We start from the raw sequence: 27,287 nt of genomic DNA, 5'->3' as shown, positions 1-27,287 counted from the left end.
AACTCTTCAGCTTCTTTGATATTACCTCAACGACCAAGAAGATCCACAATGCAAGCATAGTGATCAGCCCTGGGTTTAATGCTATAACAGTTCACCATGAGATAAAAAATTTGACGGCCTTCGAAAGCCCACCCTGCATGGCTGCAAGCAGTGAGCACTTCGAGGAATGTGACATCATCTGGTGTAACACATGAGTGAGCCATCTCATTGAAGAACTTCAGAGCGCTTTCTGCATAACCAATTTTTGCAAATCCAACTATCATTGAGTTCTAAGAAATCACATCCTTTTTAGTACCCATTTCTTCAAAAACTTGCACATTACTTTTTACATCCCTACATTTAGCATACATGTCTATGAGTGCACTGCTGGTTAACTCATCCAAGTCAAAACCAGTGTGGAATATTAGAGAATGTATCTCTTTCCTATCTTGCAATGCTGGTAAGAGAGGACAAGCTCGAAGAACTGAAACAAATGTTGGTTGGTCAAGGAAGAAACTATTGTCCTGCATTTCTCGGTATGAATTTATGGCCTCGTAACAACAATCATTTTGAGTACACCCAGAAATTAAAGCAGTCCACATAAGAATGCTTTTAAGGTTCAAAAACTCAGAGAAAAGTAAGTTGGCATCTGCAATCCTTTGTGAGTCCATATACATCCCCATCAAAGAGGTACCTAAGAATCTGCCTCTTAACTATAGCACAGTGGATATGCAACCTTAGAATTACTGGAAAACCCTCACAAGCATCTATCAAGCTTGTAAATGTAATTTTAGATGGCTTGATCCCTAATGCCATCATCTCACTAAGAATATTAATAGCTTCTTTTATATTTTTCAGAGCATATCCTAAAATCAGAGTATTCATGGATACTACACTCCATTCAAGCATGCTAGAATAGATTTTTCGTGCATCTTCAATGGACCAGTGTTTAGAATACATGTGAATCAGAGAACTTCCAACAAAAAGGTTTGTTTCTAATCCCAACTTAACTGCCAGGCAATGGAACTGCAATCCTGCCTCTAATAGCTTAACATTTCCACAAGCACTAAGTATGCTTGCCAAAGCTACCTCGTCAGGTACTATGCCATGTAACCTCATTCTGTTGAACATTTTGAAAGCATCAGCTTCCTCTTCTTCCTGCAGGTATCCAACAATAATGGCATTCCAAGAAATGTTATCTCAAATTTTCATGCGCCTAAACTGTTTCCTAGCATCCTTCAAAGCCCCAGCCTTGTCATACATATCTACCAATGCTTTGTTCACAAAAAAATTGTTTGCAAAACTTCTCTTGATAACTACTGAATGCACCTGACGACCAATTTTTAAGATTTCAAAACAAGCACATGAACTCAAAACGCTAGTGAAAGTAAATTCGTCCGGTTCAATGGTACGTCATGTCATATCAAGGAATAGCTCAATTACATGATTGAAATAACCATTCTGTGCATAAACTCCCAGCATGGCATTCCAAGTGACCATATTTTTCTCAAATATGACATCAAATACTTGCTTTGCAGCATCTAATATTTCGCACTTCCCATACAAACTGATCAAAGAACTTTCCACATATATACTAGAATCCAAACCTTGTTTGATAGCCTCTCCATGGACTAGTAACCCATAATCCAACGCAGCTAAGCTAGCAATTGCACTAAGAACACTTGCCAACGTGAACCTTGAGGACTTTATACCACACTTTCTCATTTCGAGAAAGAACTAAATGGCCTCTTTATAATGGCTCTTCTTAGCATGACAAGAGATCATCGCATTTCATGCCACAATATTGCTAGTGTGCATGCCTCAGAATAATTTACAGGCATCATCCAACTTACCCAAGTTCACAAGAGCTTTGAGAACAGTCACAAAAACCACCTGGTCAGGAGAGCAGCCAACTATCTGCATTTTGTCAAATACCTGGAGGGCGTCCTGCAGTAGTCCGGCTCGAACATATCCAGAAATCAAAGCCGTCCAAGAAACAGTGTCCAAGTGGACTACGGCGTCAAATATGGTGCTAGCATTGCGGAGAAAGCTCGATTTGGCATAGAGATCGATTAGAGCACCTTGGCAGAACGAATTGGACTCAAAACTTGCCTTGATCACGCATGAGTGAAACAGCGTGCGAATTCAATATTCTTAAGCTTTGAACAAACAGAGAGCGCTATAACGAGCATGAATTGGTCAGACAACTGGCCAAAACGCATCATAGACACGAAACAATGGAGTGCATTTTGGAATAACTGTTGCCTTGAGTACATGAAAAAGATAGAATTATAAGTGGATAAATGTCTCTGACGGGAATGGAGCTGGTGGAAGAGCCTCTGAGCGAAAGGGACTTTACCGGCAGCGGCATAGAGATCGATGGTGCCACTTGTGAGGAAGCCATCAGGGGAAATGTCGTGCTTGATGGCGTATGCATGAATAGCTTTGGCCATTATCCTGTCGCCATGGTTGGAAATATTGTCGAACACCTGATAGTCGTGATGGTGATGAGTATTAGTTTTAGTTTGTTGTAAGTAGAAGCAAATGCAGAGAAGGTCGTCGTAGACTTGTGAGATGGTAGGAGAAGAAGGGGAAGGGCAATGCTGAATGGTGAGTGAATAAGGTATTAAGAATAAGAAAACTTGGACTTGAGGTGTAACTGCAAGACGCATCGACAAACAAACAAAACCACCTTGTTAATACTTCTATTGCATAGTTGCGTATTGCATGCTGTGAAAATGAAAGAAAGGAATAAGGGTCCTATTTAAAGAAAACAGTTAGCGGCTAATCACATTTTAGTCCATATAAAATGTTGTATCACTAATTCACTATATGTTAATCTTATTATTTTAAAAGACTTAAATCATAACGCAAAAGACAAATTTTATAATCTTCCTTAAGGACTAAAGTAATAACATGGAAAGATAAACTTTGTAACTATTTCAAATCAATAGGTTAGGTAATGACAACAATTTTAAGGACGGTGACACTTACATTTCCGTAGTATCTTTTTAAGGAGTATCAAAAAAGGATGGTACTAAAACAATTACAATAGAAGTAAAGTTAATCCCCTTTTTTTTAGGTGCCAATGCAATTAGAACAATAATTTAGGCTTTAAAAAACATATTAACTAATAGCTTCAAAGTTCCACGAGTCAATTTAAGCTTTAATTACAATTAATAACTTCAAACCTAAAAATCAAAGAACTGAATGAAGGAAGCTACTTCAAATACAATTAGACCAAAAACTATAAAAGCTTATAAAATTTATTCATATTCGGTCTTTCCAAGCCCAACTTAAAATAAAAACACAAAAATACTCCAAAAAAATGGGCATAATAATTTTTCCAATTTCCAAATGCAATTATTAGATATTGTAACCCTATTACAAGTACTCTATAAAATTTTTAATCTTTAGACATTACCATGTGTACGTAATATTAGTAATAGTTTTGTCTAGTGATTCCACTTCCTCTTTGTCACAAACTCTGCCGTCATAAATATAAGCATGTGGGGGCCTTGTTCAAAAAATTTGGTGTGTCCCATACTCCCTTCCTTTATTATTTATTCCCCAACTTGGATGCAAATATTCTTAAGATATAATTTGAGACATTAGGAAAGAATAAAATAGAAGGAGACATCTTCAATATATATATATATATATATATATATATATATATATATATAAGATATGGCTCCTAATTATATTAAATCACCAATGTACATGTAGTGAGAAAACAAATAAATCAGTGCAACATCATAGCAACAAGGAGCTATTGCTTCTTGCTGTGTGAGTCACAAATTAAAAGTCTAGAACTTATTTCACGTGGATTGTTAAAGTGTTAAAAGTCAAGAAAAATATAGATATGAATAAAATTATAGGAGCATAATCCAGGTAACGTGAAGGTTTACTTTTTATTTTTTAAGTTCTAACCAGAAACTTATATTCAAACACATACATATGCATAACAAATTCATAATAAACAGTTCATAAGTAATGCAAATAATAATATAACGCTTTCCCTTTGCCAGAAAGCTAGAACAATGGAATATATGTACGATTTGTTCTTTATCAGAATGCAACTCTGAGTTGATTGCTTGATTTTTTATTACTGTAAAAAATTAAATTTAACCAACAAGTAAAATTCCATCATCTTGGAATCTGTTGTCTCTAATGAGTTCATTCAAATGCTTTAAAGAATGTGAAATCTCAGAATAATTAGGATGTGATATATCACCTGCAACAAATGAGTTTGTCTTTTATCCTACAATAATCCAGCTACACCCAAGCATAATTTGGATTTCTTTCTGTATCATAGTTCTCCTCAAAGATCTAGCTTCATTCCAATGTCCTGATGCATCATACATATTAGAAAGCAATACATATAGGGAAGAATTGTCAGGTTCTAACTTAATAAGGTTCTTAGCTACTCGCTCTCCCCTTATGTCATCACCATGAATTCGGCAAGCTCCCAATAAATTGGCCCAAATCATAGCATTCGGTTCGACATTTAGTTTGTCAATGAACTCTTCCGCTTCTTTGAGATTACCCCAGCGACCAAGAACATCCATAATGCAAGCATAGTGATCAGCCCTGGGTTCAATGTCATAACAGTTCACCATGAGATAAAAAATTTGACGGCCCTCGAAAACCTACCCTGTATGGCTGCAAGCAGTGAGTACTCTGAGGAATGTGACATCATCTGGTGTAACACATGAGTGAGCCATCTCATTGAAGACCTTTAGAGCGCTTTCTGCATGACCATATTTTATAAATCTAACTATCTTTGAGTTCCAAGAAATCACATCCTTTTTAGTACCCATTTCTTCAAAAACTTGCACAACACTTTTTACATCCCCACATTTAGCATACATGTCTATGAGTGCATGACTTGTTAACTCATCCATGTCAAAACCAGTGTGAAATATTAGAGAATGTATATCTTTCTTATCTTGCAATGCCGATAAGAGAGCACAAGCTCGAAGAAATAAAACAAATGTTGCTTGATCAGGTAAAATACCGTTGTCCCGTATTTCTCGGTATGAATTTATGGCCTTGTAATAGCAATCATTTTGAGTATACCCAGAAATTAAAGCAGTACACAACAATGCTTTTAAGGTTCGAAAACTCTGAGAAAAGTAAGTTGGCATCTGCAATCTTTTGTGAGTCCATATACATGCCCAACAAAGAAGTGTGAGTGAGAAGATAGAGTCTGAAGACCCCTTTCTAGTAGAATTATTCGTCATCCCCTGATTCTATGAAACTAAAGCCTTTATATAGGCTCTCCTAAATTACAAACTTAAATGAAATTGAAAGGAAATTACAATGAAATGAAAATGAATTATTCTAGATGCTTCTTGTGACCTTGATTGGTTGACAATTGTGGCTTGAATTAGAGTTGGAGTGGACTTTGTTGAAGGTTGGGGCTGGAAGAAGAAGTTGGCGTGTGGGTTCAAGTGTCACGCGCAATAGAATTTGCTCTTTGGATTGTGACCCACTTTGTAACGTTGAAAGTATGGAGTTATTTGGGTCTCAATTGAATGTCTACTATAAAGTATTATATATTGTTAGAAAGCCCTGAATGTCAGATTTCTAACGGCACTAAAATCAACTCATTTAGACCTCTGTAGGTCATGTTATGCCCATTTGAAGTTAAAGAGGTCAGTCTGCCGAATACCCCGGCATGCCACGCCCATTCTCGGCGTGCCATGCCCCTTGTGTTGTGAAACTGGCGTGCCACGCCCATTCTTGGCATGCCACGCCTTCAATGATGCACTAAATCTTCCTCTCTGGCCATTAGAACTGGCGTGTTACGCCCAAGACCTGGCGTGCCATGCCCATTTTAGGAAAGGGATTGGCGTGCCACGCCCTCAAGCTGGCGTGCCAGGCCCAGTTTTTGCAATTCTGAAATGATGGCCTTTTTCACCTCTATATTTAACGTACACCATATAATGTTATATATCATTGAAAAGTTCTTGATGTCATCTTTCCGACACACCAAGATCACATCATTTGAACCTCTACAACTCAAGTTACGCTCCTTTGAAAATGAAGAGGTCAGGCTGGTAACTCTGCAGGGACGTGTTTTGCTCCTTGTATTTTTGGGGACAATATCTTCCTCAATTCCAGTATCCACTATAAAGTGTTATATATGGTTGGAAAGCTCTAGATTTCTACTTTCTAATGGCACTAGAGTCACTTCATTTGGAGTTATGTAGCTAGAGATATCTTCATTTGAATTGGATGAGGTCAGGCTGGCATATTCCCCTGCGTGCCACGCCAATGCTTGGCGTGCCACGCCCATAGTGGGGCTCAAAATCGCTCCTCTGGAACTTAAGCCTGGTGTGTCATTCCCAAAACACCAAGTGGCATGCCTCTTTGAGATCTTGGCTTCCCATGGTTGGCGTGCCATGCCCAGAGCTCCAAGTGGCACGCCCATTGTGTTGTGTTAAGCAAACCTTCTCTCTTTCGTTGGCCTGGCGTGCCATGCTAATGCTTGGCGTGCCATGCCTATAGTGCTGGATCAAAATCACCCCTCTGGAACTCAAGCTTGGCATGCCACGCCTAAGAGTAAAACCCGGTTAATTAATGGCTAATTAGCCTATAAATGAGAATTTATTCTAGATAGCCCAAAATGTGATTTTTGTGGCTAAATGTGATAGAGGAGATTGAGACGAGAATTTTGGTACCAATTTTATAGAATTCGGACAAAGATTGGACCGAACGGGCCAAACCGGGCCAACCAGACCCAAAGTGGGCCTTTGGCCCAACATATCTAAACCAAAACCCTAGTTTTCAGCACTCTCTCTCCTCACACAACACTAATACATGCTGAAATTGAAGAGAGGGGAGGAAGAACACTCTCTCAAGTTCTTTCTCCCACTTGATCTTCAAACCACCATAACTTTTGATCTAGAGCTCCGGTTGCCGCTCCGTTTGCGGCCACGCGTTCACCGCGGAGAGCTCTACAAAACCCATACAATTAATTTTGAGGTAAGCTACGTTTTACTCTTCGAAATTCCAGCCTTGTTTTCGAGTTTTATGAGCAAAAATGTTGAGATTTTGGGCTCTTTGATGTTATAGGACCCAACTCTCTTGAAGGAGAAGGTTAATATTGTCTCCTTGGACCTTAGGTGTGGTAAAATTCTCAACTCTAGTGTAATTTTGTTGTTCTATGATGTTTGGGTATTGAGATGTTGTGTATGAGTATGATGATTGTGGCTTAGGTTGTGTATATGTGAATATTGGAGCTTGATTGGTGATTTTGAAAAGCTTAAAAAGGGATTTGGTGGTGAAAAATCTGTTCTTGGAGGTGTTGAGGCCTTGAGAGCTTGTGGATAAGTGATTTGGAAGTGCTCCGGTTGAGCTTGGGAAATCGGCTAAGGTATGGTTTCGGTTTTCCGTATCTAATATTTAATGTGGTAGGAAATACTTAGGCTAGAGGCCCTAAGATAGGCATTGAATGGTTGATGTTGTTGAATGATTGAGATATATGATGTGGTCATATATGTGATGATGATTAATGATGCCTTGGTGGTATGATGTATGAGAAATATGCATGTTGTGATATATGCTTGATGATTGGTTATGGTTGAATTGTGGGTTGAACCATATTGATGGTGAGTATGATATTGATTGTATACAATGATGATTTATTGGAATTGGTGTGGTTGAGAATTGGCATGAGGAAGAGTATATGATAGTCAATATGTTTGAGTTTGAGCCACTTGGGTGAAGTGGGTTAAAATGATGAGATAGTGATTTTGTATATTGTGGCAATGTGTCATTGTGTGAGTTGAGGAGGCTTGATGTTGAATTTGATATATATTGATTGATTTCAAAGAAAAGGGATGAAATTGGCATGTTTTGATTGGTTTTGAAAAGAGTTGAAAATGGCATGTTTGAAAATGGCACTTTGTGGTTTTTATGAAAAACATGGTTTTCGGGCATACTTTGACGGGACATAACTTGGACTACGGATCTCTGTTTTGTGCCAAATTTGTTTAAAAATGAAATTGGATCCGGGATGTCCGTGCCGTTCGAAGAACGGGTGAAAAATGATTTAAAATGAGGAAGTTATGTCCGTTGGAAGATTGGGGTTTAAATCTGTGAATTCTGTAGCTTTTAACTTAGAAAATTTTTAGCAGGATGACCCCTCGCGCGTAGGCGCACTTGGCGCGTATGCACCGTTCTTCCAGGAAAATGCCATCCACGTGCGCGTGTGATGTGCGTGGGCGTGCTGATTGTGCTGCACCCAATGCCCAGCCATTTTCCAGAGAGTTGTGTGAAAACTGTGCCAGCTTTGTGCCTCGGGCACGAGAGTACCCACGCGTACGCGTGGTTGACGCGTGCGCGTCGTTTGGCTATTTTTCAATCCACGCGTTAGCGTGCGTGACGCTTACGCGTCGATGAGTTTTAAGGCCATCCACGCGTACGCGTGGCCCTGTTTTCATCCCAAAGTTGAATTTTGAGTTTTAAAAGCCAAATCTCATACTTCTAAGCCTCCGATCTCACCACTTATGTCTTAAATCATTATGATATGTCTAGCTATGAGAAGAAGGGCTAGTGAATGTGGTAACTTGCAAGTGAAGCAAGGAAAAAATGAATGATCAATGAGGATCAAGCATGATTATGTGAGATGCGGAGGATGGTGGTGGAAGTGCTTGTTATGCCATGGGCCGAAAGGCTGTGATTGTTAATGAAACGGCTGGTTATGGATTTAACCGTGAGCCGGGTGGCTGGTTATGGAATTAACCGTGAGCCGGATGGCTGGATTATTGCCGTGTTACGGTGGAGCCATGATTATGGCTATGTATAAATGCATATATATGCTGTTAAATGAATTGTGAATGTTGCACTTCCATTATCGGAGATGAGAGCTTCCCTGGGAGAAAGCAGTGGCTAGCCACCACGTGCTCCAGGTCGAGACTTGAAGCTCTATTGACCCTATGTCGTCAGGGTGGCCGGGCACTGTGAAATTCCCGGACGAGCTCACCGCCAAAAATATTCACCAGTGATGGTGATGGATAAATATTCACCAGTGAGGGTGATGGATATGGATCATGATTATGATCAAGTTATAATGAGCATGACTCAAGTTGGGGAGATACCACAGAGGGACAGTCCACCAGGACTTGTCGGGTTGGCTCTATAACCGACAGATGATATCATCAGCCACTAGGGACAGGCATTCATCATATGCATACTATATGAATTATTTGAGATTGCCTATTTGACTGCATATTACTTGCTAATTGTCTAAATGCCTTAATTGTTCCTACTTGTATATTTCTTGTTTGATATAACTGTGTTTGCTACATTATACTCCTGCTGGTGGTTGGGAGGTGAGAAGGAATTGGAAAGGGAAGTATTAGTTAGACTGAAGTATCCTTAGTCAGATGCCCTTTATGGTTTAGCTTGTTTATAAGCTTTGATATTATCTGGAGGAAGTTCTAGGATTGCCTTCGGCTTTCCTCTATTATTATGTATTATATATGTGGAAGCTGTTACCATGCTGGGGACCTCTGGTTCTCACCCATGCGGATTTTGTGGTTTTCAGATGCAGGACGTGAGGTTTCCCGCTGAGGCATGCTGGAGACTTCTATATTTGCGAAGATCCTTTGTTCTCGGGGCTATGTTTTGGTTTATATATTTTGCTTAGATACTTTTATCTCCATTAAATAATACAAACTGTGATGACTCCTCTTATGGGAGATTTTGGAGATTAGGTTTCTGTTTTTGTGTCCCTTTGGGTTTCCTTTGGGGTTTTCCTTATTTTATCATATGTATATATTGCTATGCTCGGACCGGTTATCTTCGCAGCCGGATTTTGAGTCTTGATATTCCTGTTCTTGACACTCCTTTGTATATATATAATCTCGCGTTGGTTATCCTCGTTCGTTACGTTATCGATCGGAGTGTTGTGTTTTCGAGTTGCGATTTTTGTTTACCCCTTTTTCTACAAAGGCTCCTAGTTATAATCAATCATTCATACTACTATACGTACTAAATTTTTAATTTAGAGGTCGTAATACCTTGCCATCTCTGAGTTATGACTTAAGCATAAGACTCTGTATGGTAGGGTGTTACATTATGGTATCAGAGCAGTTCATTCCTGTAGAGCCTGAGGGATGGACTGACTATGCTTCTGTGCATTCTCTGTGTGTGTGTTATGTGCTATTAGTATATCTGCCTGATATAATTGGCATAAACGTTCATGAGCATGCATTTGGGACTTTGAAGCACTAGACTTCCGATATTGAGACTGATCAACTTAATATCAATTGTTTGGTGTGTATAGGAACCAGATGGCACCTCGTGGACACAGTAGAGGTCGTGGGAGAGGCCGTTCTAACCATCCGGGATTGAGCGCCAACTTGAATAATTCGGTAGACCTTGTGGCGGCATTGGGGAGCATGACTGCGGCTATGCAGGCCACTGTAGAGACTCTTGGACAACAGATGAACAACCATGGCAACGACGGAAATGGAGCTCAGGGACCAATAGAGATTAGAACTTTCACTGTGATGGTGAACAAGTGTGGGGTTGCTGAGGAGTGTGTGAAGAAGGCAGCTGTTGATAAAAGAAGTCACAAGGGATCATTTCCACAGAACCGAGGGAAGAGCTTTGCACCTAGAGGTCCGCCTTTCAAGCGGGGAGGATCTTTTAGGAGGCCCAACAATAACAACTCCCAAGGTAAAAGGTTTGGGAAGCAACTACAGAGTGCTCGAGCTTGTGCTAGGTGTGGAAGTCACCATTCGGGAGTCCCGTGCATGGCCGGATGGGGTTTGTGCTATTTCTGTGGTAAGGCAGGACATAAGCTCCCAAGGTGTCCGGAGAAACAGAAACAAGGTGCCGGGGAGGCGTAGCAGACTGGTCGGGTGTTCACCACCTCAGCTATAGGAGCTGAGGGATCTGAGACACTCATTCGAGGTAACTATGAAAAAGCTGGTCAAACTTTAAATGCTTTATTTGATTTGGGAGCATCACATTCATTCATTGCATTTGAGAAAGCCCATGAGTTAGGACTGAAGATTGTAACTTTAGGTTATGATCTAAGAGTGTACAATGCTACCCATGAAGCCACGGTAACTAGGCTAGGATGCCCGGAAGTTTCCTTTAGGTTCAAGCAGCATGATTTTACTCTTAATTTAGTCTGCTTGCCGATGATCGGTCTTGATTTTATCTTGGGATTGGACTGGTTATCAAAGAACCATGTTCTGCTAGATTGTTCTACAAAGTCGGTGTACTTTATGCCGGAAGATACTGAATGGCCGGTCGTGGTGAATAATTATTACTTGAATTCGATGATAGTGAACTGTTTCGGAACCGAATGTCAGGGTATCATGTTGTTAACTGCGGGCGTTTTGGGTGATGATCAAAGGTTGGAACAGATTCCGATTGTGTGTGAGTTTCCGGAAGTGTTTCTCGATGATATTGATGAGTTTCCACCTAACCGAGAGGTTGAGTTTGCTATTGAATTGGTGCCTGGGGTGGGACCAATCTCAAGTGCTCCTTATAGGATGTCACCATTAGAGATGAACGAGTTAAAGTTTCAGTTAGAGGATTTGTTAGGAAAGAATTTTATACGACCAAGTGTCTCTCCGTGGGGTGCTCCAGTGTTACTGATGAAGAAGAAGGATGGGAGTATGCGGATCTGTGTGGATTACAGGCAGCTGAACAAGGTTACAATAAAGAATAAGTACCCATTGCCGAGAATTGATGATCTCATGGATCAGTTACAAGGAGCTGGAGTTTTCTCCAAGATCGATTTGCGATCCGGTTATCACCAGATAAGGGTAAGGGGTGAGGATATCCCTAAGACCACTTTCAGGACTCGTTATGGTCATTACGAGTACACTGTAATGTCTTTTGGGTTGACGAACGCTCCTGCGGTATTCATGGATTACATGAATAGAGTTTTCCGTCCGTTTCTGGATAAATTCATTGTTGTCTTCATTGATGACATACTGATTTATTCCAAGACTGAAGAAGAGCATGCGGAACACTTGAGGACCGTGTTGCAGATTCTAAAGGAGAAGAAACTCTATGCAAAACTGTCTAAGTGCGAGTTTTGGAAGAGTGAGGTGAAGTTTTTGGGTCACGTGGTGAGTAAGAAGGGAATAGCCGTAGATCCAACTAAGGTGGAGGCTGTGATGGATTGGAAGAAACCAACCACCGTGACGGAGATAAGAAGTTTTCTGGGTTTAGCTGGCTATTACCGAAGGTTTATCAAGGGCTTTTCACAGATAGCTTTGCCAATGACAAAGTTAACCCGCAAAGACACTCCGTTTGTTTGGACTCCTGAGTGCGAGGAGAGCTTTCAGACATTGAAGAAAAAGTTGACCACTGCACCTGTGTTAGTGTTACCCGAGCCGAATGAGCCATTTGAGGTGTATTGTGATGCCTCATTGAAGGGTCTAGGGTGCGTGCTGATGCAACATCATAATGTGGTGGCGTATGCCTCACGACAGTTGAGACCTCATGAAGTTAGTTACCCTACGCACGATTTGGAACTCGCTGTGGTTGTGTTTGCCTTGAAGGTGTGGAGGCATTACCTCTATGGGGTTAAGTTCCATGTTTTCTCTGATCATAAGAGCTTGAAGTACCTCTTTGACCAGAAAGAGCTTAATATGAGGCAGAGAAGGTGGATGGAATTGTTGAAGGACTACAACTTTGAGTTGCATTACCATCCGGGAAAGGCGAACGTAGTGGCGGATGCGTTAAGTCAGAAGTCGTTATATGCGGCTTGGATGATGCTTCAAGAGGAGAAGTTGCTCAAGGGATTCAAGAGTTTGAAAATTGGTGCTCGAGAAGTATCCGGAACTTTGTGTTTGAGCCGATTAGAAATCTCAAGTGACTTTAAGTCTGAACTCCTAAAGGCTCATCAGAATGATGAAGCTTTATGGAAGGTGTTACCGGCCATTGAGCAAGGAAAACAGTGGAGAGTGTCGGAAGAAAAAGATGGGTTATGGAGATTCAAGGGTAGGATCATTGTGCCGGATGTTGGCACTTTGAGACAAGATATTTTAAAGGAGGCACACAAAAGCGGATTCTCCATTCACCCGGGAAGTACTAAGATGTACCATGATTTAAAGGCGATGTTTTGGTGGCCGGGTATGAAGAATGATGTGGCGGAATGTGTATCAAAATGCTTAACTTGTCAAAAGGTAAAGATTGAACATCAAAGACCTTCCGGGATGTTGCAACCTTTAGAGATTCCGCAATGGAAGTGGGAAAGTATTGCAATGGAATTTGTGTCAGGATTGCCAAGGACTAGGGCTGGTTTTGATGCTATCTGGGTGATTGTGGACCGACTGATGAAGTCAGCTCACTTTTTACCCATTCGGATGACTTACACCCTTGAGGAGTTAGCACGATTATACATAAAGGAGATTGTGAGACTTCATGGTGTACCTGCTACTATAATCTCTGATAGAGATCCTCGTTTCACTCCAAGGTTTTGGGGTGCATTTCAGAAAGCTTTTGGAACCCGATTAAGCTTGAGCACGGCTTACCATCCTCAAACAGATGGTCAATCTGAAAGGACGATCCAAACACTAGAGGATATGTTGAGAGCTTGTGTTTTGGACCAACCGGCGAGTTGGGATCGGTATATGCCATTAGTGGAGTTTGTATACAATAATAGTTATCATGCGAGCATCGGAATGGCTCCGTATGAGGCCTTGTATGGGAGGAAATGTCAATCTCCGCTATGTTGGTATGAAGCTGGAGAGAAAAGCTTGTTAGGGCCGGAAATGATAGCTGAGACTACTGAACAAGTCAAGAAAATCCGTGATAGGATGCTTACGGCGCAGAGTCGTCAAAAGAGTTACGCCGATTAGAGGCGAAAGCCCTTAGAATTTGAGGAAGGAGATTATGTTTTCCTTAAGGTTACTCTGACTACAGGAGTAGGTAGGGCGATTAAGGCAAAGAAGTTGAATCCTCAATACATTGGTCCATTTCAGATCCTAGAGAGGATTGGACCGGTGGCGTATCGGATGGCTCTACCACCTCATCTTTTGAATCTGCACGACGTGTTTCACGTGTCGCAGCTTCGGAAGTACACTCCTGATGCTAGCCATGTGTTAGAACCTGAGTCGGTTCAGTTAAGGGAAGATTTGACGCTTCCAGTGGCTCCGGTCAGAATTGATGATAATAGTATCAAACAGTTGTGTGGAAAAGAGGTTTCATTAGTCAAAGTGGCTTGGAGTCGAGGCGGTGTTGAGGAACACACTTGGGAACTTGAGTCGGAGATGCGAACGGATTATCCGCATTTATTCTCAGGTATTTGCATTTGAATTTTGTGGGCAAAATTTCCAATTAGGTGGGTAGAATGTAAAATCCGGTTAATTAATGGCTAATTAGCCTATAAATGAAAATTTATTCTAGATAGCCCAAAATGTGATTTTTGTGGCTAAATGTGATAGAGGAGATTGAGATGAGAATTTTGGTACCAATTTTATAGAATTCGGACCAAGATTGGACCGAACGGGCCAAACCGGGCCAACCGGACCCAAAGTGGGCCCTTGGCCCAACATATCTAAACCAAAACCCTAGTTTTCAGTACTCTCTCTCCTCACACAACACTAATACACGCTGAAATTGAAGAGAGGGGAGGAAGAACACTCTCTCAAGTTCTTTCTCTCACTTGATCTTCAAACCACCATAACTTTTGATCTAGAGCTCCAATTGCCGCTCTGTTTGCGGCCACGCGTTCACCGTGGAGAGCTCTACAAAACCCATACAATTAATCTTGAAGTAAGTTACGTTTTGTTCTTCAAAATTCCAGCCTTGTTTTCGAGTTTTATGAGCAAAAATGTTGAGATTTTGGGCTCTTTGATGTTATAGGACCCAACTCTCTTGAAGGAGAAGGTTAATCTTGTCTCCTTGGACCTTGGGTGTGGTAAGATTCTCAACCCTAGTATAATTTGGTTGTTCTATGATGTTTGGGTATTGAGATGTTGTGTATGGGTATGATGATTGTGGCTTAGGTTGTGTATATGTGAATATTGGAGCTTGATTGGTGATTTTGAAAAGCTTAAAAAGGGATTTGGTGGTGAAAAATCTGTTCTTGGAGGTGTTGAGGCCTTGAGAGCTTGTGGATAAGTGATTTGGAAGTGCTTCGGTTGAGTTTGGGAAATCGGCTAAGGTATGGTTTTGGTTTCCCGTATCTAATATGTAATGTGGTAGGAAATACTTAGGCTAGAGGCCCTAAGATAGGCATTGAATGGTTGATGTTGTTGAATGATTGAGATATATGATGTGGTCATATATGTGATGATGATTAATGATACCTTGGTGGTATGATGTATGAGAAATATGCATGTTGTGATATATGCTTGATGATTGGTTATGGTTGAATTGTGGGTTGAACCATATTGATGGTGAGTATGATATTGATTGTATACAATGATGATTTATTGGAATTGGTGTGGTTGAGAATTGGCATGAGGAAGAGTATATGATATGTCAATATGTTTGAGTTTGAGCCACTTGGGTGAAGTGGGTTAAAATGATGAGATAGTGATTTTGTATATTGTGGCAATGTGTCAATGTGTGAGTTGAGGAGGCTTGATGTTGAATTTGATATATATTGATTGATTTCAAAGAAAAGGGATGAAATTGGCATGTTTTGATTGGTTTTGAAAAGAGTTGAAAATGGCATGTTTGAAAATGGCACTTTGTGGTTTTTATGAAAAATATGGTTTTTGGGCAAACTTTGACGGGACATAACTTGGACTACATATCTTTGTTTTGTGCCAAATTTGTTTAAAAATGAAATTGGATCCGGGATGTCCGTGCCGTTCGAAGAACGGGTGAAAAATGATTTAAAATGAGGAAGTTATGTCCGTTGGAAGATTGGGGTTTAAATCTGTGAATTCTGTAGCTTTTAACTTAGAAAATTTTTAGCAGAATGACCCCTCGCGCGTAGGCGCACTTGGCGCGTACGCGGCGTTCTTCCAGGAAAATGCCATCCACGTGCGCGTGTGATGTGCGCGGGCGTGCCGATTGTGCTGCACCCAATGCCCAGCCATTTTCCAGAGAGTTGTGTGAAAACTGTGCCAGCTTTGTGCCTGGGGCACGAGAGTACCCACGCGTACGCGTGGTTGATGCGTGCGCGTCGTTTGGCTATTTTTCAATCCACGCGTTAGCGTGCGTGACGCTTACGCGTCGATGAGTTTTAAGGCCTCCACGCGTACGCGTGGCCCTGTTTTCATCCCAAAGTTGAATTTTGAGTTTTAAAAGCCAAATCTCATACTTCTAAGCCTCCGATCTCACCACTTATGTCTTAAATCATTATGATATGTCTAGCTATGAGAAGAAAGGCTAGTGAATGTGGTAACTTGCGAGTGAAGCAAGGGAAAAATGAATGATCAATGAGGATCAAGCATGATTATGTGAGATGCGGAGGATGGTGGTGGAAGTGCTTGTTATGCCATGGGCCGAAAGGCTGTGATTGTTAATGAAATGGCTGGTTATGGATTTAACCGTGAGCCGGGTGGCTGGTTATGGAATTAACCGTGAGCCGGATGGCTGGATTATTGCCGTGTTACGGCGGAGCCATGATTATGGCTATGTATAAATGCATATATATGCTGTTAAATGAATTGTGAATGTTGCACTTCTATTATCGGAGATGAGAGTTTCCCTGGGAGAAAGCAGTGGCTAGCCACCACGTGCTCCAAGTCGAGACTTGAAGCTCTGTTGACCCTATGTCGTCAGGGTGGCCGGGCACTGTGAAATTCCCGGACGAGCTCACCCCCAAAAATATTCACCAGTGATGGTGATGGATAAATATTCACCAGTGAGGGTGATGGATATGGATCATGATTATGATCAAGTTATAATGAGCATGACTCAAGTTGGGGAGACACGACAGAGGGACAATCCACCAGGACTTGTCGGGTTGGCTCGATAACCGACAGATGATATCATCAGCCACTAGGGACAGGCATTCATCATATGCATACTATATGAATTGTTTGAGATTGCCTATTTGACTGCATATTACTTGCTAATTGTCTAACTGCCTTAATTTTTCCTACTTGTATATTTCTTGTTTGATATAACTGTGTTTGCTACATTATACTCCTGCTGGTGGTTGGGAGGTGAGAAGGAATTGGAAAGGGAAGTATTAGTTAGACTGAAGTATCCTTAGTCAGATGCCCTTTATGGTTTAGCTTGTTTATAAGCTTTGATATTATCTAGAGGAAGTTCTAGGATTGCCTTCGGCTTTCCTCTATTATTATGTATTATATATGTGGAAGCTGTTACCATGCTGGGGACCTCTGGTTCTCACCCATGCGGATTTTGTGGTTTTCAGATGCAGGACGTGAGGTTTCCCGCTGAGGCATGCTGGAGACTTCTAGATTTGCGAAGATCCTTTGTTCTCGAGGCTATGTTTTGGTTTATATGTTTTGCTTAGATACTTTTATCTCTATTAAATAATACAAACTGTGATGACTCCTCTTATGGGAGATTTTGGAGATTAGGTTTCTGTTTTTGTGTCCCTTTGGGTTTCCTTTGGGGTTTTCCTTATTTTATCATATGTATATATTGCTATGCTCGGACCGGTTATCTTCGCAGCCGGATTTTGAGTCTTGATATTCCTGTTCTTGACACTCCTTTGTATATATATAATCTCGCGTTGGTTATCCTCGTTTGTTACGTTATCGATCGGAGTGTTGCGTTTTCGAGTTGCGATTTTTGTTTACCCCTTTTTCTACAAAGGCTCCTAGTTATAATCAATCATTCATACTACTATACATACTAAATTTTTATTTTAGAGGTCGTAATACCTTGCCATCTCTGAATTATGACTTAAGCATAAGACTCTGTATGGTAGGGTGTTACACCAGTCACCAAGTGGCTCGCCCAAAACTTCTTCTTCTCTTTTTTTGAGCTTATTTTGTGCTTTTTACTTCTTTTTCTACCATTTTCTACAAAATTCATCAAATCAAAATATTAAAGCAATATACAACTTAAGCACAATAAATACTCAATAATTGGACATTATGAATTAAATTTTGATATGAAAAAGCATAGAAAAACATGACATGATGCGCAGTCATCACAACACCAAACTTAAACTTTGCTTGTCCTCAAGCAAACAAGAATCATGCAATAAAGTTTGACAAACGAAGGTGAGAAGAATAGCGATTTTTATGTTCATGGTTGGCTAGTTTCTTATGTATGCTACAATCACAAAAGAGATTCAAATGATTGATGCTTCTATCTAGCTCATTTTATGAAATCTTTTTCTTTATGTTCCTTCCTTGAAACAAGCTTTTCATTCTTTTCTCAGCTTATCTTCTTGAGTGCTTTGCACCATTTGTTGAAAGCTACAACTCTAAATGCTTTGTTTTAAAGTATTACTGCTTGATACATAAGCACCACAAGCATTTAATTAGAGGACTCCTTTAACTCATTTGTTCCTTTTCTTTACTTTATAATCATTGATGCTCAGAGCCTTGAGCTTTGAGGGAGTGCTTTGCACTTGAGCCTAGCCTTGACTTAAGTGTTTTGTTTTCAAGCTTTTTGCTTAATACAGAAACACCACAAGTACTTGACAAATGAATTGTCATTGGTACTCAGAGCCTTCAGCTTTCTCATTCTTTCCCTTTTCTTTTCTTGCCTTATTTGCATTTGCTTCATAAAATGTCCTAGATGAAAACTTCAATTAAACAAATTTAAATGTAATTGAGCAACACTAGTCATGCTAGCTTCCCAATACTTATAAGCTCATGCTAACTTCTTCTTTAATTACCTTGTTTGTTTATGCTAATGATGCTTAATTACTTAGAACTCACAAAACTCAAGATGGTAGTCATAATGTCATAGCACATGTTACAATTCAGCAATCAAGCTATGCTTATTCACAACACACATGCATACAAAGAAAATAGAAGACAATCATGCAATTAAAATACTGGAAACAAATAAGAGGAAAAGGAGCTTTACCACCTTGTAGTTCATCTTCACTGTTGTCACTTGCCTCATATTCTTTCCCTTCCCACACCAAACTTAGAATAATTTCTTGTCCTCAAGCAACAAATAAAATAGTGGTGATGGGGTTTATGATGGGTCATGAATGTCTTAACAATGAATTATAAGTAAGGCATGTGTTTAAGCAAGCAAACTAAGGATAGAATAAAGGCACAAGAAGTAAAAATAGAGACAATGTGATTGCATTAATAAGTAGTGCTTGCATGGTACTTTGCATGAAACATAAGTGGTAACACCAAACTTAGTGTGACACTTTCATTTTAGAATAATACAAGTACTTAGTGAAGATTCTAAATCAAATTGTTGCATGGTAACACCAAACTTAGAATGCAATCATATGCCAAATTATTGAAAATAAACAAACCAAAGAAAGGAAATGTTACCTACGGTTGGGTTGCCTCCCAACAAGCGTTCTTTTAATGTCATTAGTTTGACATGTTGATCATGGCTTTCTTCCTCTTCTTCCAATTGGTTAAGAGGAATGACCTCAAGAGGAAAGAGGGGCCAGTCAATGGCCCTTGTTTTGAGTGCCTCTCCCTAGTAAGCTTTCTTTTGTTGTTAGCTTGAGTAGACTTGCTTGTTAGAGTAGGGGTGGGATTGCTTTTGGTTGACCTTTTCTTGGATATTGTCCTTTTTTTTTCTTGGTCACCATCCTCTTTTTAGTGCTTTTGTTGATAGCCTTCACTTCTTTGATTTCAAGCCTTAGTTGTTGTGTGCTGGTGGGAGTATCCTCTTCATCATGGGCTTCTTGAACTGGTGGTTCAATGAACTCACCCTTTATGCAACTCTTTGTTTCATTGGAATGTAGACTCCCTTGATTGACTTCCTCTCTTTCTTCTACATGATTTTGTATTGCTTCCTTTAGGACTGAGTTTGCATGTTCATTTGTCACCTTTAGTAGCCTATGTTTCTTGTTTTTCCAATTCTTCTATCATTTGGTCTAAATGCATTCCAATGTTCTTGAGAGAGATTTCGTGTTCTTTTAAAAAAATCCTAGACCATTGGGTGAAATCCTCTATACATTCCGTACACTTCTCTTCCATTTCTCTAATGATTTTTATATTCTCTCAAAGGCTTTCAAGGAGGGCTTCAATCTTTGAGAATCTTTGGGTGTCTAAGGAAGGTTGTGTAGGTTGTGGTGATTGGCTTGGGTTTTGGAATGAATTTTGTGTTGAGGCATACTCAAGTGATGAAGAATTTGGATATGTAAAACTAGGAGGTGAAGTTGGATAATTAAGAGGTGATGGCTCTTGATGAATGGGGTATGAATAAGTGAAATCTCTTTGATTTTGATCTTCCCAGCCACAACATGAGTAGTGATTACACTCATCAAAATATGGACCATTTTGTGGCCTGGGAAGCACCCCATTTCATGTTCTTGATACTCCCACCCACCATTAGCATAATAACATGAATCATTTTGTGGTGGTAGAAAGTTTTCCATGAAAGTTGATTGACCAAAATATGATGGATACTCCATACTTTCTTGTAAATTCTCTGTAACTAACACAATCACCAAAAGAAATTGGAATCTCCCTTGTCACAAATGAGGGATTTTTAGTGAGGCAATATCACAAACAGTTAGTTAGCACAAGAAAATAAAGAAACAAAAGAAATCAAAGACAAAAGAAAAATGTCTAATCCAGTAAATCAATCAACCGGTAGTTTGTTAATCACAATTAATCCCCGACAACGGTGCCATAAAACTTGATGACCGGAATTCACTACCCATATTATGAATCCGTTCTTTGGCAAGTGCACCAAATTATCATCAAGTAATAACTCACTATGAGTGAGGTCGATTCCCACAGAGATTAACAGATTAAGCAAGTAATAGTTAGTTGATTATTCTAGTTAGACAAACATTAAGGAGAGATAATCAACAAGAAATGTAAATGACATAAAAGTAAAGGAAAGCAATAAAGTGCAAGAAAGTAAATGGCATAAATGTAAAGTACAAAAAAGTAAAGTGCTGGAAAATAAATGACCATAAAGTAAATATAAGAACTAAAGATAAAATAAACATTGGGATCAAGAGATATTGTATTCTTCGGATTAATTGATTTCATCTCATCTTTAATCATGCAACTTATTGACCTTTTGGCAATCATGAGTGATTGAGTCCCAGCTCCTTGGTAACTCAATCTCCCCAATCTTAATCAATAGCCAATTCCTTGGTCTAGTTACTCGTGAGAAGAGATGAAGCTTGGTCCTTGATTATACCACACATCTTCATAAATCCAAGTAGTGGGTAGATTAAATGTCACAATATCCAACCCAAAACCCAAATCTACTCAAGTGTGAGAAAGAATTTCAAGCATGGTTTTATGATTCGTCTTCCAAGATTCACATAAAACCCAAATACATTCAATTTCTTTCCCAAGTTAATTGAATGCTAACATGAAGAATGAAATTCCTTCTAGTAAATCAAAGAGAGATGAAGAGAAGAAGAAGAATAAAAACAACTTAATCCATTGAAAAACAAAAGAGCTCTCTTTCCCAATGGAAAGAGTCAGTGATTCATAACTAAAATATTTACAAGTAAGAAAGTGGAAGAGGAGAGAAGTGTAGGTGAGAAGAGGGAGTCCAAAGTCCCCTCTCTAGCAGAATTATTGGTCATCCCCTGATTCTATGAAACTAAGGCCTTTATATAGGCTCTCCTAAATTACAAACTTAAATGAAATTGAAAGCAAATTACAATGATATAAAAATGAATAATTCTAGATGCTTCTTGTGGCCTTGATTGGTTGATAATTGTGGCTTGAATTAGAGTTGGAGTGTGCTTGGTTGAAGGTTGGGGCTGCAGAAAAAAGTTGGCATGTGGGTTCAAGTGCCACGCACAATAGAATTTGCTCTTTGGATTGTGACTCACTTTGTAACGTTGAAAGTATGGAGTTGTTTGGGCCTCAAATTGAATGTCCACTATCAAATATTATATATTATTAGAAATCCCTGAATGTCATATTTCTAACGCCACTAGAATCAACGCATTTGGATCTCTGTAGCTCAAGTTATGCCCATTTGAAGGTGAAGAGGTCAGTCTGCCAAATACCCCGGCGTGCCACGCCCATTCTCGGCGTGCCACGCCCCTTGTGTTGTGAAACTGGTGCGCCATGCCCATTCTTGGCATGCCACGCCTTCAATGATGCAATAAATCTTCCTCTCTGGCCATTAGAAATGGCGTGCCATGCCCATTTTAGGAAAGGGATTGACATGCCACACCCTCGAGTTGGCGTGCCACGCCCAGGTTTTGCAATGCTAAAATAATGGATTTTTTCACCTTCATATTTCATATCCACCATATAGTATTATATATCGTTGGAAATCTATTGATGTCAGCTTTCCAACGCCACCAATATCACATCATTGGAACCTGTACAACTCAAGTTATGCTCCTTTTAAGATGAAGAGGTCAGGCTGGTAACTCTGCAGGGACGTATTTTTCTCCTAGTGATTTCGGGGTCAATATCTTCCTCAATTCCAGTGTCCATGATAAATTGTTATATATGGTTGAAAAGCTCTAGATGTCTACTTTCTAATGGCACTAGAATCACTTCATTTGGTGTTGTGTAGCTTAAGATATCTTTATTTGAAATGGAGAAGGTCAGGTTGGCATATGCCACGGCGTGCCACGCCATAGTGGGGCTCAAAATTGCTCATCTGGAACTTAAGCTTGACGTGTCATGCCCAAAATACCAAGTGACATACCCTCTTTGAGATCTTGGCTTCCCAAGCTTGGCGTGCCACGTCTAGAGCTCCAAGTGGCACGCCCATTGTGTTGTGTTAAGTAACTCTTCTCTGTTTCATTGGCCTGGCGTGCCACGCCCATAGTGCTGGATCAAAAGCACTCCTCTAGAACTTAAGCTTGGCGTGCCACGCCCAGGCACCAAGTGGCACGCCCAAAACTTCTTCTTCTCTTCTTTTGAGCTTATTTTGTACTTTTTGCTTCTTTTTCCACCATTTTCTACAAAATTCATCAAATCAAAAGATCAAAACAATATACAACTTAAACACAAAAAATACTCAATAATTGGGCATTATGAAATAATTTTGATATGAAAAAGCATAGAAAAACATGACATGATGCGCAGTCATCATGGACCTTGAGGACTTTATACCACACTTCCTAATTTTGAGAAAAAACTCAAGGGCCTCTTTATGATGGCTCCTCTTATCATGACCAGAGATCATCGTATTCCATGCCACAAAGTTGCTAGTGTGCATGTCTTGGAACAATTTACAAGCAACATCCAGCTTAACCAAATTCACAAGAGCATTGAGAACAGTGACAAAAATAACCTGGTTAGGAGAGCAGCAAGCTAGCTGCATTATGTCAAATACCTGGATAGCGTCCTGCGGCAGTCCAGCTCAAACATATCCCAAAATAGAAGCCATCCAAGAAACAGTGTCCAGGAGGAATGCGGTGTCAAATTTGGCACTAGCATGGCAGAAAAAGCTGCATTTGGCATAGAGATCGATTAAAGCACCCTGGCAGAACGGATTGGACACAAAACCTGCCTTGATCATGCAGGAGTGAAGCAGCGTGCCGAATTCAACATTCCTGAGCTTTGAACAAATAGAGAGAGCTATAGCGAGCGTGAATTGGTCAGGCAACTATCCAAAACGCATCATAGAAATGAAACAACAGAGTGTATTTTGGAATAACCCATGCCTTGAGTACATGAAAATGATAGAATTATAAGCGAATAAATGTCTCTGACGGGGATGGAGCTGGTGGAAGAGCCTCTTAGCGACAGGGACATTGCTGGCAGTGGTGTAGAGATCGATGGTAGCACCTGCGAGGAAGCCATCAGAGGAAATGTAGTGTGCATGAACAACTTTGGCCATTTTCCCGTCGCTGTGGTTGGGAATATTGTCGAACACATGATAGTCGTGATGGTGATGGGGATTAGTTTTAGTTTATTGTAAGCAGAAACAAATGCAGAGAAGGTCGTCGTAGACTTGTGAGATTGAAGGAGGAGAAGGGGAAGGGCAGTGCTGAATGGTTAGTGAATAAGGTCTTAAGAATAAGAAATCTTGGGCTTGAGGTGCAACTGCAAGACGCATCGACAAACAAACAAAAAGTACCTTGTTAATGCTTCTATTGCATAGATGCGTATTGCGTGCTGTGAAAATGAAAGAAAGAAATTGGGTAAGGACCCTATTTAAAGAAAACAATTAGCGGCTAATCAAATTTTAGTCCATATAAAATATTGTGTCACTAATTCACTATATGTTAATTTTATTATTTTAAAAGACTTAAATCATAACGCAAAAGACAAATTTTATAATCTTCCTTAAGGACTAAAATAATAACATGGAAAGATAAACTTTGTAACTATTTCAAATCAATAGGTTAGGTAATGACAACAATTTTAAGGACGCTGACACTTATATTTCAGTAATATCTTTTTAAGTAGTATAAAAAAAGGATGGTACTAAAATAATTACAATAGAAGTAAAGTTAATCCCCTGTTTTATAGGCGCCAATGCAATTAGAACAATAATTTAGGCTTTAAAAAACATGTTGGAAATGTGCATCTAATAGCTTCAAAGTTCCACCAGACAATTTAAGCTTTAATTACAATTAATAACTTCAAACCTAAAGGTCAAAGAACTGGAAGAAGGAAGTTACTTCAAATGCAATTAGACTAAAAACTATAAAAAAATTTATAAAATTTATTCATATTCAGTCTTTCTAAGTCCCACTTAAAATAAAAACACAAAAATACTCCAAAAAAGGGCATAATGATTATTCCAATTTCCAAATGCAATTATTAGATAATGTAACCCTATTATAAGTACTCTATAATATTTTCAATTTTGAGTCATTACCATGCTTAGGTAGTATTTATAATAGTTTTGTCTAGTGATTCCACTTCCTCTTTGTCACAAACTCTGCATGCATAAATATAAGCATGTAGGGGCCTTGTTCACAAAATTTGGTATGCCCCATACTCCCTCGCTATATTATTTATTCCATAACTTGGATGTACCTATTCTTAAGATTTAATATGAGACATTAGAGAAGAATAAAATAGAAGGACACATCTTCAATTATAATATATATAAGATATGGCTCCTAATTATATTAAATCACCAATGTACATGTAGTGAGAAAACAAATAAATCAGTGTGAGTCACAAATTATGTAGTCAGAAATTAAAGCAGTCCACATAACAATGATTTTAAGGTTCAAAAACTCTGAGAAAAGTAAGTTGGCATTTGCAATCCTTTGTGAGTCCATATACATACCCAACAAAGAGGTACCTAAGAACTCACGACCTCATAAAAGACCCCTCTTAACTATAGCATGGTGGATCTGCAACCTTGGAATTACCTGAGAACCCTTTCAAGCATCTATTAGGCTTGCAAATGTAATTTCAGATGTCTTGAGCCCCAATGTCAGCATATCACTAAGAAGATTAATAGTTTCTTTTATATTTTTTAGAGTATATCTTGAAATCAGAGCATTCATGGATACCACACTCCATTAAGGCATGCTAGAATAGATTTTTCATGCATCTTTAATGAACCAGCGTTTATAATACATGTCTAATGAGTGGATATTTTATATGCTTTACGGTGGTATTTTCATGTAGTTTTTAGTATGCGTTAGTTACTTTTTAGTATATTTTTATTAGTTTTTATGCAAAAATCACATTTCTGGACTTAACTATGAGTTTGTGTATTTTTCTGTGATTTCAGGTATTTTCTTTCTGAAATTGAGGGACCTGAGCAAAAATCTTATTCAGAGGCTGAAAAAGGACTGCAGATGCTGTTGGATTCTGACCCTCCTACACACGAAATAGATTTTATGGAGCTATAGAAACCCAATTGGTGTGATCTCAATTGCGTTGGAAAGTAGACATCTTGGGCTTTCCAGAAATGCATAATAGTCTATACTTTGTCCGAGATTTGATAGCACAAACTGGCGTTTAAATGCCAGCTTTTTACCCTTTTCTGGCATTAAACGCCAAAACTGGCATAAAAGTTGGAGTTAAATGCCCAAATTGGCACCAAAGCTGACGTTTAACTCTAGGAATAGCATATGCACGTGAAAGCTTCAATGCTCAGCCCAAACACATACCAAGTGGGCCCCGAAAGTGGATTTCTGCACTATCTATCTTAGTTTACTCATTTTTTGTAAACCTAGATTACTAGTTGAGTATAAAAACTACTTTTAGAGATTTATTTGGTACCTCATGACATTTTACATATGAATTTGTATCTTCTACGGCATGAGTCTCTAAACCCCATGAGTCTCGATGGATTAATGCAATTATTTCTGTTTTATATTCAATCACGCTTGTTTCTATTCTAAGATATTCATTCGCACTTCAACATGATGAATGTGATGATCTGTGACACTCATCACCATTCTCAACTGATGAACGCATGACTGACAACCACTTTCGTTCTACCTTAGATTGAGTGTGTATCTCTTGGGTTCCTGGTTCACGAGTTTGATTGCCTCTCTTGACAACAGAGTGTTCAAATCCGTGAAACCAGAGTCTTCGTGGTATAAGCTAGAATCAATTGGCAGCACTCTTGAGATCCGAAAAGTCTAAACCATGTGTGTGGTATTCTGTGTAGGATCTGGGAAGTGGTGACTGTTACGAGCTTCAAACTCACAAATGTTGGGCGCAGTGACAGTGTGCAAAAGGATCAATGGATCCTATTCCAGCACGAGTGAGAACCAATAGGTGATTAGCCCTACGAAACCCGTAGTTGGACCATTTTCACTGAGAGGACGGATGGTAGCCATTGACAACGGTGATCCACCAACATACAGCTTGCCATGGAAGGAGCCTTGCGTGCGTGAAGAAAACAACGGTAGGAAACCAGGGATTCAGAAGACAGAGCATCTCCAAAACCTCAACCTGTTCTCCATTACTGCATAACAAGTATTATTCATTTCATGTTCTTTTACTTTTTACAAACAAAACTCTTTTCATTATTAATCTCCTGACTAAGGTTTACAAGATAACCATAGATTGCTTCAAGCAGACAATCTCTGTGGGATCAACCCTTACTCACGCAAGGTATTACTTGGACGACCCAGTGCACTTGCTGGTTAGTGGCACCGGAGTTGTGAAAAGTGTGAATCCAAATTCCGTGCACCAAGTTTTTGGCGCCGTTACCAGGGATTGTTCGAGTTTGGACAACTGACGGTTCATCTTGTTACTTAGATTAGGAAAAATTTGTCTTTTTGGTTTAGAGTCTTTTATTTTCTTTTCAAAAAAAATTTCAAAAATATCATTTTTCTTTATTAATCTTTAATTTTCTTTGAGTTTAGT

The 27,287-nt window shown here is 39.5% G+C and overlaps 3 protein-coding genes across 3 annotated transcripts; all 3 read right to left on the bottom strand.

Moving 5' to 3' along the window:
• Positions 1–606: 606 nt before the first annotated feature.
• On the bottom strand, positions 607–1,704 carry LOC140175100 (pentatricopeptide repeat-containing protein At3g09040, mitochondrial-like). Its single transcript, XM_072202017.1, has 2 exons — positions 1,423–1,704; positions 607–1,137 (listed from the first exon to the last, which is right to left on the bottom strand). The coding sequence occupies exons 1-2, from the start codon at positions 1,702–1,704 to the stop codon at positions 607–609; spliced, it is 813 nt and encodes a 270-aa protein (XP_072058118.1).
• Positions 1,705–1,800: 96 nt separating this feature from the next.
• Positions 1,801–2,651, bottom strand: LOC112709041 (pentatricopeptide repeat-containing protein At3g09040, mitochondrial-like). The gene is made up of 2 exons (XM_072202016.1): positions 2,151–2,651; positions 1,801–2,091 (listed from the first exon to the last, which is right to left on the bottom strand). Exons 1-2 carry the CDS (start codon positions 2,649–2,651, stop codon positions 1,801–1,803), a joined length of 792 nt encoding a protein of 263 aa, XP_072058117.1.
• Positions 2,652–4,238: 1,587 nt separating this feature from the next.
• Positions 4,239–5,225, bottom strand: LOC114924437 (pentatricopeptide repeat-containing protein At3g09040, mitochondrial-like). Its single transcript, XM_072202015.1, has 2 exons — positions 4,636–5,225; positions 4,239–4,572 (listed from the first exon to the last, which is right to left on the bottom strand). The coding sequence occupies exons 1-2, from the start codon at positions 5,223–5,225 to the stop codon at positions 4,239–4,241; spliced, it is 924 nt and encodes a 307-aa protein (XP_072058116.1).
• Between the last annotated feature and the right edge of the window lie 22,062 nt (positions 5,226–27,287).

The sequence above is a fragment of the Arachis hypogaea genome, chromosome 9 (genome assembly GCF_003086295.3).
Source record: "Arachis hypogaea cultivar Tifrunner chromosome 9, arahy.Tifrunner.gnm2.J5K5, whole genome shotgun sequence".
Taxonomy (NCBI): Eukaryota; Viridiplantae; Streptophyta; class Magnoliopsida; order Fabales; family Fabaceae; genus Arachis; species Arachis hypogaea.
The sequence above is the reverse complement of the archived record's forward strand: the minus strand, read 5'-3'. Positions and strand labels throughout refer to the sequence as shown.